Consider the following 16079-nt stretch of genomic DNA (forward strand, 5'->3'; position numbering starts at 1 on the left):
TAAATGAAGCCTTTCTGGTAAAGAGTGTTCCCTCAACTCCGATGAGCCAAAGTATTGGCTATGAAATGAACAAATTTTTGAATTCCAGCATGATTCAAATGCAACAGGTCTGTTTTTTGAAATAAAGGAAACATAGGTCTATGAAATCTGTCATAGAAAGACTTACAAACTGGCATATAATTAACCTTCGCACATTTCTAATAGTAATTGTGTTAAAAAATGTTCTCAAAACTACCAAAATGTGTTGATCGACGCTTCAACTCAAATTTCAAAAATAATATAGATAAGAACTAAGTTTTTACCGTGTGAAAACAAATCTTTGAGTGAAGTATAAAGGTATGTAATTTAACAGATAAATGAAAGTGAGTAGAATTCAACTAACAAACCAATAAAAAAAAGTTATGACAAAATCAGTATGACGAAAAGAATGTAGCATTTAAATAAAAAAATTCCTTAGGAACAGAAAAATAATAAATTCTAGCAAAACTATAAATTTCTTTCTCAGTAATTAATCATTTTTAATAAAATAAAAATTTCCAAATTTTTTGACCTTTCTGTTATAGTATTAAGCAAGTTTTCTGTTGGTCTGTCCATCCCATATCTTGTGAACATGTTTGTTTTTGGTCACAACTTTAAATATTATATACATTTTTATAATGAAGTGACTATTTTTATATATATGCCAAATTTGGGGTTTAAATCTAGAATCATTTGTATACTGATAATAGAAATTTAAAAGTGTGAGCAAGACATGGTGTCCTGAGAGCAAATATTCTTTTTTTGTGTAAATAAGAAGTATAACCCTTACCTTTTCATCGTTTGATGCATCATTATCATAGAAAAAAGTAAGTTAATCATGGTTTGACACAGACATAGGTATTTTGAAAGGTGCCATAAATAAATTTAGGGGAATCCATGGTTTATTTTCTAAAACTGGGAAAGACAGATCTATCTTATCATTATTTACAGGTAATAAGGAATATATAAGAAAGAAATTTATTTTTTTATTTTCAGGTGAGGAATGGAGTCACAAGGAAATGTTGGTGTGTTTTAGTTGGTAGATATCTTATATATCATAGGAACCCATCTGACAAGGTAAACATTTTTATTATTCGATCCTGATGGATGTCATTTCATCTTACATGGCAAAAAATGGAAATGGATATGTGAGAAAATTAACAGCTTGTTTTAAACTTCAATTTGCAAGAAAGGAAAAATGATCTATACTATACATGTTATTACTCCAAGGGTGTATTTAGCAATTTTTTTAGTGATTTAGTGAAATAATAGGAATCATTGATATTAAAACCTTAAAATCTTAAAGCTCAATTTTCAAATTTTCTTACTCTATTCCTGCTATAATTTTTTTTAGCTATGAGACATAATTCATAGGTCAAACATACTGTGTACCCTGTCAATGCAAACTTCAGCATGTTTTGATGTTCATAATGTAAGCTGTTCAAATATTTATTTCTTTATTACTTAGTTTGCCATCCCAGTTATTATAAATATGAGATAAACATGTAATTCATGATTATTTGCAAGTGGAGGGTAATGCAATATGTCCTAGCCACTTGCTTTGTATAAAGGCAGGAATCAAATTTTGTCCTTCATAAGAGTTGTTTCTCTAAGCAAACAATTTAAAGTTGTGAACACAAATTGACATGCCTTATTTTTACTTTATTTTTCTAGACACCATTAGGACAGATTCATTTAAGAGATGCAAGGATAGAAGACATTGATAATAGTAACGATTCTGATGATGAAGCTGATGTAACCAAGGAAACCAAACATGCCATTGCAATATGGCCGCCATTCCAAGGACCAACCTATCTCATGTTACCCAGTCAACATGAAAAGGTTTGTATGATGCCATATAGGTGGCTGAAAGCAACGAAGAAAATGGCCACAATTCCCATCTTGCATTGTTCTAAGAATGCATGAACAGTTTTATGTACTGTGAATTCATTTATTTTCGTGGGTATCAATTTTTCGTGGATTGCTGAAAACTTGCATATTCGAGGATATTTTATTTCGTGGTTTTGCCAATCTCTGTATTCAAAGCCTATTGAAAAAGTGCTATTCGTTTAACATTTGAATTCGTGGTTCACCTGTCCCCACGAAACCCACGAAAATTGGTATCCAACGAATAATAATGAATGCACAGTATGATGTTACTGAGGAGACTAAACAATGGTACAGCTCTATTGTTTACTTTGCCTTATAAAATTAAGGCAACCAAACAAGCCAAAGTAATATGACCTCTGAGAGTTTTTCTGTTAATATAAAAAGGTTTAGTCTATGTTATTTCTGCAACAAAATGTTACTTATTCTATAGACAACATTCCAAGGTCCAGCATATACTGTATGTTTTTCAGTCAATATTAAAAGGTGTTTATCCTGTTGCCATACATATCTTAGCTATGTGGTTATCACTGATAATTGCTTACAGTCTTCTGCTAGCGTGTCATGATTAAAAAATTTATACTTGTAAACATATCAAAATCATGATCGAGTAATGACCATCAACCATTACTCCAAGTATCAAGCAAGATATCTGATGATTTTAGAAGAATGATTGAGATCAACTCATAATTGACCAGTATACCTCAATTTAAGTTGTAAGCATATGATTAAAACTCAAACTACTGTAAATTGAAACAAAATGTTGTTAATTCTGCTGTAATATAAAGGCTGTGTACCTTTCTCGAGATCTGAAATATATAAACTTACTTTTCTTATGGTTATTGATTATCTTGAGTGGATGGACAACTTTTGAATTCTGCTTTTTTTTGTAAATTTCCTATATGTTACAATTAATGCTTATGTTATAATACATCACAGTATGAACTGCTTTTGGATGACATTGTTTATGCCATTTGACCTCAGGTCTTCCTGTGTAACTCATTCATAAAAGATAACTAAGGATTGATGTAAAGACATTATTACCAACAACAATTAGTTGGAGAATTTTGAATTATCAATTAGATTAATTGTGGATGTTTTTTTGCAGGATTCCTGGTTGTACCATTTAACAGTGGCTGCAGGGGGAGGGACAGGCAATGTGGGGACAGAATATGAACAGATCATATCTAAAGTGATGGAGTGTAATGCAGATTCTAGTAAGCCTTTATATTTAACTTATTAGAGACAGATAGAGGAAGGGGAGGGGAATGACATGAATATTTTTCATCACTTCTTTCTCACGAACGACATTACCAGGATTTCTGAAATTTAGTTTAAGGGTTTAAATGAGTCACCTATACTATGTGTTTTCAGATTCTTCACTCAACAGCTTCCTGCTTACCGAACACTTACATCATTTTACACATGAAAAGTTTCGTCACATTTTTCATAGGAACTACATTACAAGGATTTCTGAAATTTGGTTTCAGGGTTTATATAAGTAAGCTATACTGTGTGATGTGTTTTCAGATTCATCACTCAACAACTTTCTGTTAACTGAATACTTACATCATTTTACACATGAAAAGTTTCGTCACATTTTCCGTAGGAACTACATTACCAGGATTTCTGAAATTTGGTTTCAGGGTTTATATTAGTAAGCTATACTGTGTAATGTGTTTTCAGATTCATCACTTAATAGCTTCCTGTTTACAGTCAAATATTTGAGTGGGGGTATCATCAGTGACAGTAGGTCACAGTTTTATCTATATGCATTGTCTGTGCTTAGAAATCACTTTAACTGAACTACTGATGAATATTAAATCATATTTGGTATTTACACTGTTAGTTCTCATTTTCACATTAATTGATTGGAACAGCACCTACAGTCATGGTTTATTCATTTTGAATTGTTTATATGTACAAAGTATTGTCATATTAATTTCAACTTTGGCATTATACTACAAAATTGCATACAGCAGAGACATATATCTGTGTCAACAGTTTATTTAGTTTATTTAATGTTATGACTATCCTTCTATTTCAGATTCTGTGTATTGGAAACACCCATTATTATTACACAGTAAGGACCCTATCAATAAACCTCTTACCACTCTCCCCTCTGCTGAGCTGGAGTTAAAGGCTCTGGAAATATTTAAGGTAAGCTTAAGCCAAATAGACATGGAGAAAAAAAGCAAATAAAAAATTCTGAACTACAAAATGAATAACAAAAAGGGGGATGTTTATAAGAATTAACAATATCAAATGTTATCAACTAATTTTATCAATAGAAAAGTTGATTCACATTTTTAAAAATATTTAAAAAAACTGAACAAAAGGTTGGTCATTTTTAAGACCATCCAAAACTTTGGATAACAGCATGTAGCTTACAATGGAAGTATACAAAAACTAATTGAATAGACATTGCTTGAAATATTTCTCTGAATATAGCCAAAGTTTAACATGTTTTCATGGTGAAATATTATTTCCTCATTGAAGTGTAACCCCTATCTCATTATTATTATCTATGAAATTATCTTTATATTTAGGCATAAAATGACTGCTATGAAATGTTTTGAATTGAATGTAACACATGAATATGGATAAAAAATTAATTTCTGTTTCAGTTAATACTCCAGTTTACCTATACACTAATAGAATCAACAAACTTAGAATACCATACCAATTTGTCTCAGAAGTTGTTAGATATCTGTCTGGCATTTCCAGAACTACAAAATGAACTTTTTTGTCAACTTATTAAACAAACATCTAGTCATCCAGTCCAACAGAAAACAGCTGTACAGGTAGGTAGCTAAATTTGCTGATTATTATGAATGTATACATTAAAGTTGTTATTGTTTTTATACCCCCGCTGTAGTAGAGAGGGCATAACGTTTCATTCCTCCCAAAGTTGGTATCTGTTCTCTAACTTTAGTATTCCTCAATCAAATGTAATTATGAAACTGGTACACAATGCTTATAAGCACAAAATACAGATCAAGTTTGGATTTTGGTGGCATCACTTTCACCTTTCTAGAGTTATGCCCCTTTACAAATGAAAAAAGTGCTTAATTTTTCATTTCGTTTCTCTGAATTAAGTTTGCCTCAACCAGATGTTATAAACAATTTAGTGGGCATCATCTTTGTCCCATGGACACATTCACAATTTATTTCTTTAGTGTTTTAGATTTCAACAAAATAATCAAAATTTAAGTTCTTTTAGTAAAAAAGGAATATATCATCCTTTTAGTTAACATTTTTCTCTTTCTCTATTAAAGCTGTTTCCATGTTATAGGCGCTTAACACTAAAGCAAAAGTTGCATATCTAATTTGTATAGAACAAACATTTATAGAAAATATTAGTAACCCTCATTTGAATGTGTATCCATTTCAAGATAATATAAATGTTTAAATGGATTTGCCTTAATAGAGTTTCTTAATTTTTTCAGAATTTATTATTATGTGGAAAACATTCCTGGTATTTATGCCATGCTACACCTACCTCACCCACTGGATCAATAATGGACTTGTCCGACTCTAGATTAAACCCTGCAGCTAATGTCATATTACAGGGGTGGCAGCTGTTGTCTATGTGTGTCTCATTATTCCTTCCTAAACAGAGCATTATGTGGCATTTAAGAGTACATCTACAGAGACATGCTGACCAAAGGTAATTCTACCAACAGTAGTAATAAAAAAATATAAAAATTCCATGCATTTTATTCACAGTAATCATTGATTAAATTATAGTAAATGAAATCTGTGTAGATGATTATACCCCCACTTTGAAAAAAAGGGGGTATGCTGTTTTTTATACCCCTGCTGTGAAGAAAAGGGGGGTATACTGTTTTACTTCTGTCTGTCCTTCCATCCATCTATCCATCCTTCCGTCAGTCCATCAGTCCGTCCGTTCCATGAATATTTTTCGTCACATTTTTCTCAGAAACTACATTACAAGGATTTCTGAAATTTGGTTTCAGGCTTGATATAAGTCAGCTATACCGTGTGATGCGTTTTCAGATTCATCACTCAACAACTTCCTGTTTACCGAACACATGTATCATTTTACACCTGATAGCCAAGTAGAAAATTTTCATCATATTTTTCTTAGGAACTACAATACAAGGATTTCTGAAATTTGGTTTCAGGGTTTATATATGTCAGCTATACTGTGTGATGCATTTTCAGATTCATCACTCGACAACTTCCTGTTTACCGAACACTTGTATCATTTTACACATGGTAGCCTAGTTGAAAATTTCGTCACATTTTTCTCAGGAACTGCAATACAAGGATTTCTGAAATTTGGTTTCAGGGTTTATACAAGTCAGCAATACCCTGTGATGTGTTTTCAGATTCATCCCTCAACAACTTCCTGTTTACCGAACAATTACATATTTTTACACTTCCAAAATTATCCACTTGTGGCGGGGGTATCATCAGTGAGCAGTAGCTCACAGTTTCACTTGTTTTTTACTAATGAAAAAATAAAGAGTTGATGTTTAAATATTGATCTGTGAAATAAATTACATTTTCTTTTTTTTCAATTTTTATAGCTTCTAATATTGTGTGTTTGTAGGTCTGATATTGGGAAGTATGCCATATTTTGTCAGAGAGCTCTAGAAAGAACCATTCTGAAAGGGATTCGTGAAGTGAGACCATCACGTATGGAAGTGTTGTCCATCTTGTTACGTAATCCATATCATCATTCTCAACCAATCAGTATTCCTGTACATTTCCTCAATAATACATACCAGGTACAGTAAATAGTTTGAGGGGGAATGTAGTGTGTTTTCTGGTCTGTTCATTTGTTTGTTCGTCCCTCCTGCTCCAGGTTAAAGATTTTGATCAATGTATTTTTTGATGAAGTTGAAGTCTAATCAAATTGAAACTTTGTACACATGTTCCCTATGATCTTTCTAATTTTAATGCCAAATTAGAGTTTCGATCCCAATTTCACGGTCAACTGAACATAGAAAACGATAGATGGGGCAGCTGTGTATTAGGGACACATTCTGGTTCATTTTATAATCCACTAGAACACACCCGTGATATCGAAGGTCCGTGACTGATATATAACTATGCGTATGCCTTATTTTAGTATTGGTATTGTCATCTGATAAAGTCATGCCGATTATAACATGTATAAGGTGCACAGTTTTCTCTGCTTTCAAAATCTTTCTGTTTGAACCCGTCGACCTGGAACCTATCAATTATTGGTAATATTAATAATTTGGAAAACAAAAGGGCCTGGAATGGAGTATTTTTTACTCAACAGTATACAGCAAAATTCTAAATACACTGTTTTGGTGGTGCGCCTGTCAGATGCGGAACGTACAGATAAGGTAATAGGTAACAGGTGAATATACTATTGGTATCGATGTCGGACTCGATCCGGAACTTCTTAATTATTGGCAATATTAATTACGTGGAAAACAAATGGGCCTGGAGTGGTGTAATTTTTAATCAACACCATTGTACTATATTAGTTATATATAAAGTTGAATTCTTTGATTCATCGTTTTTACGTGATGACGGCTGACAAATTGGACCTCGTAATTTTAGTATTATAGATATCACTATTTTCAGCTAGTCTGAATTACAGCATATTTCCTCAAATAATACTTGTCAGGTACATCAGATAGTGTAAAGGGTATTGTAGTGACTTATTGTTTTGTATCAGCAACTTATAAACCCCTTTGTATTGAAATTTATTGAAATTTCTCTGTAACCATACTTGTTTCCTGTGTTCACCAAGACCACCCTTGTTGTAACACCTAATAAATTATGACTATGAAAATGAATTTAACAATAAGAATATAATTGTTTGACACATACATGATTCTATTAAATTTTATAATATTTCAGGTTGTTAGTTTTGATGGGTCTACAACAGTAGAAGAACTTCTACATTCACTTACAAAGAAATTATCCATGAGGGATTCCAATCAATCAGGGTTTGCCCTTTTTAGTGATGACCCATGTATTATTGAGGGGGAACATTTCTTACAGTCACATATCAAGGTAAGATCAATTCCATTACATAATTTAATTGAATAGCACACAATTGATACATGTTAGACACACACGTAACATATGTAAGGAATCACACATGGGACATGTATGCATTGCTGTAAATAACACATACACATATGAACAATTAGTGAAACACTTGTATCACAAATGTGTGTCATATTATTAATGTGTCCGACTTCAGCTAAATACTTCTTCTATATAGTATTAATGAATGGGTGTTTTTATAATGGCCCTGTTATATGTCCAAGGTCTGTAATAATGGTCAAGGAAGTCTGTAATGGCCCGAGGCAACGCCGAGGGCCATTACAGACATCTCAGGCCATTAATATTGACCGAGGACATATAACAGGGCCATTATAAAAACACCCATTTCTTACATTGTAAGACATTTATTAACCAACTGAACAAAAGTATATTTGTTGCTACCAACTTGATGTACTCTCTTACTCTTTTAATGACAGTTTAGTTTGAAAAAAATAATTTGTACTTCATCATGATAAAGCTTTAAATATACCAAATATCCAAATAAAGTTGAAAGAAGTTATGTGTTGAAAAACAGGATGAACAGTGATCCCTTTACGTGGTTCTTTAATGTTAGTTGCTGGTTACTAAATAAAATAAAATACAAAAAGGTATTATACTCTTTACAACTTAATTTTATTAACTTTATTAAAAAAAACTTAACTCAGCTTAATACAGACAAGCTGGGCATTAATACAGGGCCATTACAGAAAAACAGGGCCATTACAGAAAAACAGGGCCATTACAGAAAAAAACAGGGCCATTTCAGAAAAACAAGGCCATTACAGAAAATATGTAATTTTTAATAAATAGTCATTTTTGGCAATAATGTACTTAGTTGGTTAATAAATTTACATATAATACAGGTTTGTGATGTCATATCCAAGTGGGAACATATATTTAAAGAGAATAACTCAGGGAAATTAGACAGCAGCAGGACCATAAAGTTTCTGTACAAAAATAGGTAAGTGTGACCTAATTTATGACTGAGATAGAAGTTACCACTGACAGTATGATTCCTGGTGAAAGGATGCCCTTTGACTATGAGGGATGTATTAAATGTACAGCCTTGTACGGTTGGAATGGAACTGTCAATTCAGAAATATTTTCATACACATATTATTGTGATTGTTAAACAATAGACAATAATAGCCAGATTAAGTATTGCTATTTCATGAAATACTGCATTCACATTATTCTAACAATTAGTTAAAATGGGAGTTTTAACTTTGCAAAACCTTTCCTGTCACAATTTTAGTAATAATAATACATAAAAAAAAATCTGAATTTACAGACACTGTATAAATCTGATGCTCAATGTTGTGTGAAAGACATCCTCTCTGCAAGATCTCCTTTTGGAACCAATTTTCATGGATCTAGGAATAGTTATGTCTTCCTGGAAGGTTTGGTGGTTTTTACCAATTCTGCATCCAACCTGAAGGAAATTTTTTTTTCAATTCTTAAAGCTCATGACTCACTTATGCCCACAAAGTCTAGGAACATAAGTTCCCCAAGAAAATGAAAGAACCAGTCATTGTTTATAATGGTGCAACACAATTTATTCATATTTATTCACATGAATTCAATCATAGCCATACATTTTTAATTTTCAATAATTGAGGGTTTTTTTCTGATTTCTTTTAGGTTGTATTTCAAGTCTACATGCAAATCAGAAACAGATAAAGAAAAGTTGCTCTTAGCCTATCAAATCAACGATGATATTGTCCAGGGAAGATTTCCTCTCAACAAAGACCTGGCTCTAGAATTAACTTCATTGTTAGCTCAGGTTAGTCTGACTTTTCTTCTCATTTAATATAATTATTTTGTATTCTGATCTGAAGACTGATTACTGGTGATTTTTAAACAAAACAAATATGACAAACATAAACAAATGACAATCCCTAAATTACAGGCTTTTGACTTGGGAAAGGCACACAAAGAATCTGTCAGGATACAAATATTACCTGGCGCTCAACCCTTTCCCTATACCTGGGACTTTGTGTTACATCACAACAAAATCACAAAAGAACAAAAATCAGTTGAAAAAGGCTTGATTCATCAGATTGATACAAAGCACAAAAAACAACTAACAAAAAAAAGACTAAAGATACAAATTGTTGATCTGAAAGTACTCACAGTTAGTTCAAATCAGTCACAACTATATATATCCATTATTGACTTCCATTATAGGTAGAATATGGTGATCTAAAGCTTTCAACCTCAGACTACAGTGAGAATGGTGATATATGCCAGACAAATGTTGCACAACAAGTATCGACAGTATTAGATAGATTTTATCCTAAAAAGTTTACCTCTATATCAGAAGAAGAACAAAGGTGAGAGTTCTTGTACGGTGTCGTCATCATATTCCTAGATTTTATTTTTTTGCTAACATTATAAGGCATACATTGAATAATAAATTGTATCAGATACTGTTATTTTAGAAAGGTGCACAATTTTAAGAAATTAAACAAAATTTGATGTGAAATCAGTGTTTTGCTTTGCATATTAACTATTTTTCCATTAATCTAGAGGTCATGGAAAATGTTATCACAACCTTTCGGAAATGGTTTCATGTGAAGTTATAATCTAATATTTCATCCAGGTAACAAATAAAGAATAAACACTTCTTATTTGTGACCCATCACTGTTTTTGAAATAATCACTATTCTGACAAAATATTATTGGCTGGATAGTTTGGACACATTGTTGGCTTCATTATTTTTTTTGTAAATTACTGGGTCTCTCTGCCAGAAACAGGTTTGCATTTTACAAATGTTTCTATGACTTCAGTTAAACCAGTTGTTAACCTTAAAAAAAAGTCTTTACAAATTTTAGTTGTTTTAAATCATACAACCTGTTGTGAAGTACAGACTAGATAATTATATAACCTAACAACCATACTTAATTATGATTACAGATCTGTGATAAGTAAATTGTTGGAGAGATGGTCATCCTTACGTGGTAGATCTGCTCAGGATTGTATACGGGTATATTTAGCTGTCGTCAGAAAATGGCAGAACTGTGGTGCTAAACTATTTAGAACAAAGGTAATTTAACCTTACTTTGATTTGTCTGCATCCTACTTGCTAATGATAAAAAAAATATTATTTTAGTATCTGTATAATATTGAAAACTGCCAATATTTGTTATTTGTACACCAATTTGAAACATGCTATGGTCAATATGTACACCAATTTGAAACATGCTATGGTCAATATGTACACCAATTTGAAACATGCTATGGTCAATATGTACACCAATTTGAAACATGCTATGGTCAATATGTACAGCAATCTTTTTTTCTGCTTGAATATCGTTCTTAACCATCTATCAATCACTTTTTTTCCTTATTTAAAAAACAGGATGTTATTTGGGATCTGAATAGAAAAACTGCATTTTATTTCAGTATTTATCTATAAAACAAACTTTGGTTTTCTTATTTGACTGTTCTTTGAGTTAGTGGCCTAAAATCCAGTAATAAACTTTGGAAATAAATCTCATTTGTTAAATAAAATCATCTATTACATTGTCAAGTAAAATATATATCTGTTTTTGATTTCAGACAAAAACGTCTCTCAGTAATACTGAAGATGTATGGTTAGCTGTCCATGAGGAGGGTATTACTGTATTAGAATATTCAACAATGGTAAGTTTGGTATTTTAGATACAGTAAATTTAGAAATCATTGCGTGTATTTATTATTGCCATTTTGACATTTTCTACTAAAATGTGATTTTAGTTTTTGCAATATTGAGAAAATCCTGTTTATTTTATATAAAAAATTTCAAAATGTGAGTTTAGATTATTGCGATTATATTAAACCCTATTTTTCACAATAATAAAATCATTGCATTAATTTCTGAATTTACAGTAGCCTATACTATAAAAATATAGCAGTAACGTGTTTTTAAAGGGGACTTCTATGTTACAACAACTGCTTATTATAATAGCTTGTAACATTAATCTAGCTACCAGTATATATAAAGGTCATCTGTTCTGGAATGTCACATTAAGCTGAATTTATGTAAATATGATTTGGCTTATTGAAATTCTCCTGAAAAAATCATATCATAAAGTCTATTAACAAAGGCAGGGTTGATACAGTTGCTCCATGTGCTGTGACTTTCTGATGAATAACAATAATTAAAATTATTAAAACAAATGGTAGGTTAAAGTCTTTGTTTTAAGGATAAGGAGATCACAAAATGTTGGACAATACAACAATTCACAACAAACCACCATCAGTAAAAGGGGCTATTAAAAAAAGACAACAAACTATCAAAAAGCCTTATTCGAAGGATTTAATGCCCTTTATGTGCTTCTTTTTCTTTAGAATAAGCTGCATTACATTTATATGTATGTATTCTCTGATTACAGCAACCAATAATTTCCTATGATTACCGTTCAGTAATTACGTTCGGTGGTTGGAAAGATGATTTTATGATTGTTGCTACACAGTTAATCGAGTCAGCTCCACATCATTATGAACACAGAACAGAAAAACTGTTATTTACAATGCAAAAATGGAAGGTTAGTTTTATATATTTTATGGTTGGATGCAATTCAGACTGATCTAATAGATACTAGTACAAGAAGTAATCAAATACTTTTGGGCTCTGCAAATAATCAACAGGAGGTCGATAATAATCTAATTGTCCATCCGTCATAAAAGGTTTCCACACACTACCTAATTTTATTTCCCTTGAAGTTGAGTAATGAAACTTGGCAAGATTACTTTAAGGGGTCTTGTGTACAAGAGGGAAAACCTTGAAGTGCAAGTCATATTCGAAGGTCTGTAGGTATAAGAAGAAAAAAATAGATTCTGGGGTTGCCATGGTTAAAAACTTTCCAAAAACATTCTGGTTTTCCTTTTTTTATACAATTTATTAATTTGATTTCTAATTTATTAGAAGTTTCAATTTAGGCCTTTTTCTATTACTGCAGGATTCAGATCACTTAAATGGTTACGTGTTCCTATTGTGACGATTTCATTTTATAAAGAGTTCACTATGTGATTGTTTACTTTTATATTGACCATGTATAAAATTAAATGATTTTAATGTTTTACAGATTTTGGAGATTACTTTACTGATGGCTAGTTATATCAATGTAAGAGTACAAAGATCTTCTAATGATATCAGCCCAGAAACATGACAACCATTTTCAACTAAACAATGGATGCAGTTGGAGGTCTGATACCTGATTTTATCAGACCAGATTCTGACAACCATTTTCAACTAAACAATGAATGAAGATGGATGTCTTTCACCTGATTATCAGACCAGAATTCTGACTACCACTTTCAACCAATCAATGAATGCAAATGGAGGTTGAAAACCTGTTGTTAATACACCAGAATCCTGATAACCATAGAATTTGTTTTTAAATTGTCAAGTTTCAATTCTATTTTATCAAAGTAGTGAAAAGATGGTCCAAAATCCTGAGGTCCAAATAATTATCTTGTCCATTTTTAAAGACAGAGGGAGTGGAAAACCAACTGACTACAATATCAATTTTCAACAAATCCATGAACACTGATGCAAATACCTTTTAGTGATATTGGTTCAGATTTTTAATGAATTAATAATTAGGGATGTACTGAAATTATAAAAATCTATAATATAAAACTGATACTACAAATCAGAATAGCATTAGTTAAGGAACAAAATAAGATGAAAAAAGAATAAGTTATGAAGCTCCTTTTTTAGACATTTATATTTTAGAAAATATTGGAAAAAAGATGACTAGGTGTTGGTATAGCTTTTTCCTTAAATTTCAATGGTATTATTTGAGTCTCAAATTAAAAGGATGGAAATCATGAATCTTCATAAATTTTGGTTAATGACCTTTTATTTAAGCATTTAATGCTCTTTTTTGTAAATTTATTGGGGTGTAAAAGCGTTGACCGAAGTACATTTTGTATGCAGCACGGAAGCGCTTCATACTAAAAATGTGCGCATGATCAATGCTTTTACAACCCTATAAAGTTACAAAAAAAGGCATTCAATACTTATAATTACATTTTTACTTATAGGATTATGAAATCACGCCTTTTATCAAGTTTTTATTTCATTACCTGTGCACTTTATTGTGGGACCTTATGTCATCATGAATGAAAAGTTGCATTGTGTAATGCAATTGATTAAGGAATATCACGAGATTGCTAGTTAGCCAATCAGAATAACGTATTATAATGAAACATACATCTAAGTAATTATAGGCTATTGAAGTATTATATGAAAAGAAAAATGGGTGTTATGGGGCAAAATATATTACCCAGTATCGTAGGGAAAAAAAACAAAGTTGTTTGAAAATCTGACAAGAATTCCTTAACCTCATCTTAGTACATCATTAAGGTGTTAATTTCCAAATCATTTGTCTTTAAGTGCAAATTTCATCTTATGTTGTCACTCCAAAATCCTGATTACCAATTGACCATGTGGTCCATATTCAAAATCATCCATGAATTCCAAGACTAGTTCATCCTCATCAGACATTCAAATTTCACAAACTAAGAAGTTTGAAATTCTAATTCAGATAACAAAGACCATCTTATGTTTGAAAGTCCCAAAACATGATGACCAATTGCTAATGTTGTCAATTTTAGAATATTCATAATGAATTCTTATGGTCTGACATTTACATCTTTAAATTGTCATCAGATATTCAAGTGACCAAATAAATACTCACATATGACAACCTCATTCAATATTTACTATCTTACTTACTTCACCATTTCCTAATGGATGACCAGCAGATATTCTTGTAAACTCTGTATAATTGATCAGTTCATTTTTTTATTATTGGACAGTAAGATTACAAAATATTGTAATTATAATTATATATATTGGAATTAAACACAATTTTCCATTTGTATCTTTGCCATTGGTACTGCATTTTTCTCTTGAAAATAATGTTTCAAGGAGAAGCAGTTTCTTATTTGAAACAAATTGATAATTTCTTACAGATGATTTACTGTGGGACCTCAAAATAGTTCTAACTACAATATATAAAGCTGTTCATTGCTCTTTCTCGCATATTCAACTTCCTTTTAATCAATCACAGTACAATTTTCTGCTCTTCTTCCTGGTATACCAATTTTGCTATAAGTAATTTTATATATGTTCCCCTTAATACACATTGGATATAAAAGCAAATAGCAAATAATTATTCAATCAATCCTGTTTTTTTACTACCAATATATTGCAAAGGTGATATATTTATTTAATTACAATGATTTTTTTACTTTCAAATATAATAATGATAAACCTAGTTAGTTGGTATCAGTACATCTAGCTTGTCTGCTGGTGAAGCAGTCATTTGATTTTCCTATTGAATACTTATGTTGTTTCATATAATATCAGTTGTGTAAGATAGACATTGACTATATCCAAATGTATATCATTATGCATCTGTTAACTTATTTTGAGTTGAAAAATTCTTATGCAAAGTCTATAACTGTTTGGAAGTTGAGTTCATCTTCGATTTTGTATTTGAATGTTCCAAAATCAATCAAAGTATTATACATGTACATGTATACCTGCTCTTGCATAAAGTCAATGTCTATTCAACACAGCTCATATACTTGAAAGTTGTCTCTAAAAGTTATAAAGAGTCAATTATTTTTTTTATTGATTCATCATGTACTTAATTTAGAAATGAGAAGTTGTTAACATTTTTGAGATTATTTTACAAGACATAATATCATAGGGCATATTGTGCAATTGTTTTGTTATGTGTCACACCTTTTGTTGTAAGTTTTCTTGTTTCTTTATATTAAAAAGATTAAAAATGATATTTTTGTTATTTTGTTATGCCATAGAGTAGCATATTAATCTATTGCAATAAAAAATCATAATATCTAATAAAATTTGTAGATTTAGCTAACAAAGTCCTTATATTTGTATAAAGTAACATTCGTTTATAGTGGAAAATTGTTTTAACGTTGAATAAGCTACAATTAAAAATTGCTTGCTGGTCCCTCTCTGTGATTACCATTATATTACGCTGGTTCATTTCCCAATCAATCTGTCACCAAGGGAAGATGAAAAAGTCAATTTTCATTCATAGTCTTTTCCAAAAATGATGAACAGTTCTTTATATTGGTATGTAAT

General features: G+C 31.1%; 1 protein-coding gene across 3 annotated transcripts in view; it reads left to right on the forward strand.

Annotated features, from left to right (window-relative positions):
* LOC143069745 (pleckstrin homology domain-containing family H member 2-like) overlaps window positions 1-15760 on the forward strand; it is a 75676-nt gene extending 59916 nt beyond the window's left edge. For all 3 annotated transcript variants that reach the window (XM_076244518.1, XM_076244519.1, XM_076244520.1), the window contains 15 exons: window positions 1015-1095; window positions 1693-1860; window positions 3014-3122; window positions 3953-4065; window positions 4533-4709; window positions 5355-5575; window positions 6485-6662; window positions 7774-7929; window positions 8829-8926; window positions 9607-9748; window positions 10153-10298; window positions 10883-11012; window positions 11528-11611; window positions 12343-12495; window positions 13036-15760. In XM_076244518.1, coding sequence (XP_076100633.1) covers window positions 1015-1095; window positions 1693-1860; window positions 3014-3122; window positions 3953-4065; window positions 4533-4709; window positions 5355-5575; window positions 6485-6662; window positions 7774-7929; window positions 8829-8926; window positions 9607-9748; window positions 10153-10298; window positions 10883-11012; window positions 11528-11611; window positions 12343-12495; window positions 13036-13119 — 2040 coding nt within the window. In that variant the 3' untranslated portion in view covers window positions 13120-15760. The remainder of the gene's footprint in view (window positions 1-1014; window positions 1096-1692; window positions 1861-3013; window positions 3123-3952; window positions 4066-4532; window positions 4710-5354; window positions 5576-6484; window positions 6663-7773; window positions 7930-8828; window positions 8927-9606; window positions 9749-10152; window positions 10299-10882; window positions 11013-11527; window positions 11612-12342; window positions 12496-13035) is intronic.
* Window positions 15761-16079: the final 319 nt, after the last annotated feature.

Source organism: Mytilus galloprovincialis, chromosome 3 (genome assembly GCF_965363235.1).
Source record: "Mytilus galloprovincialis chromosome 3, xbMytGall1.hap1.1, whole genome shotgun sequence".
Taxonomy (NCBI): Eukaryota; Metazoa; Mollusca; class Bivalvia; order Mytilida; family Mytilidae; genus Mytilus; species Mytilus galloprovincialis.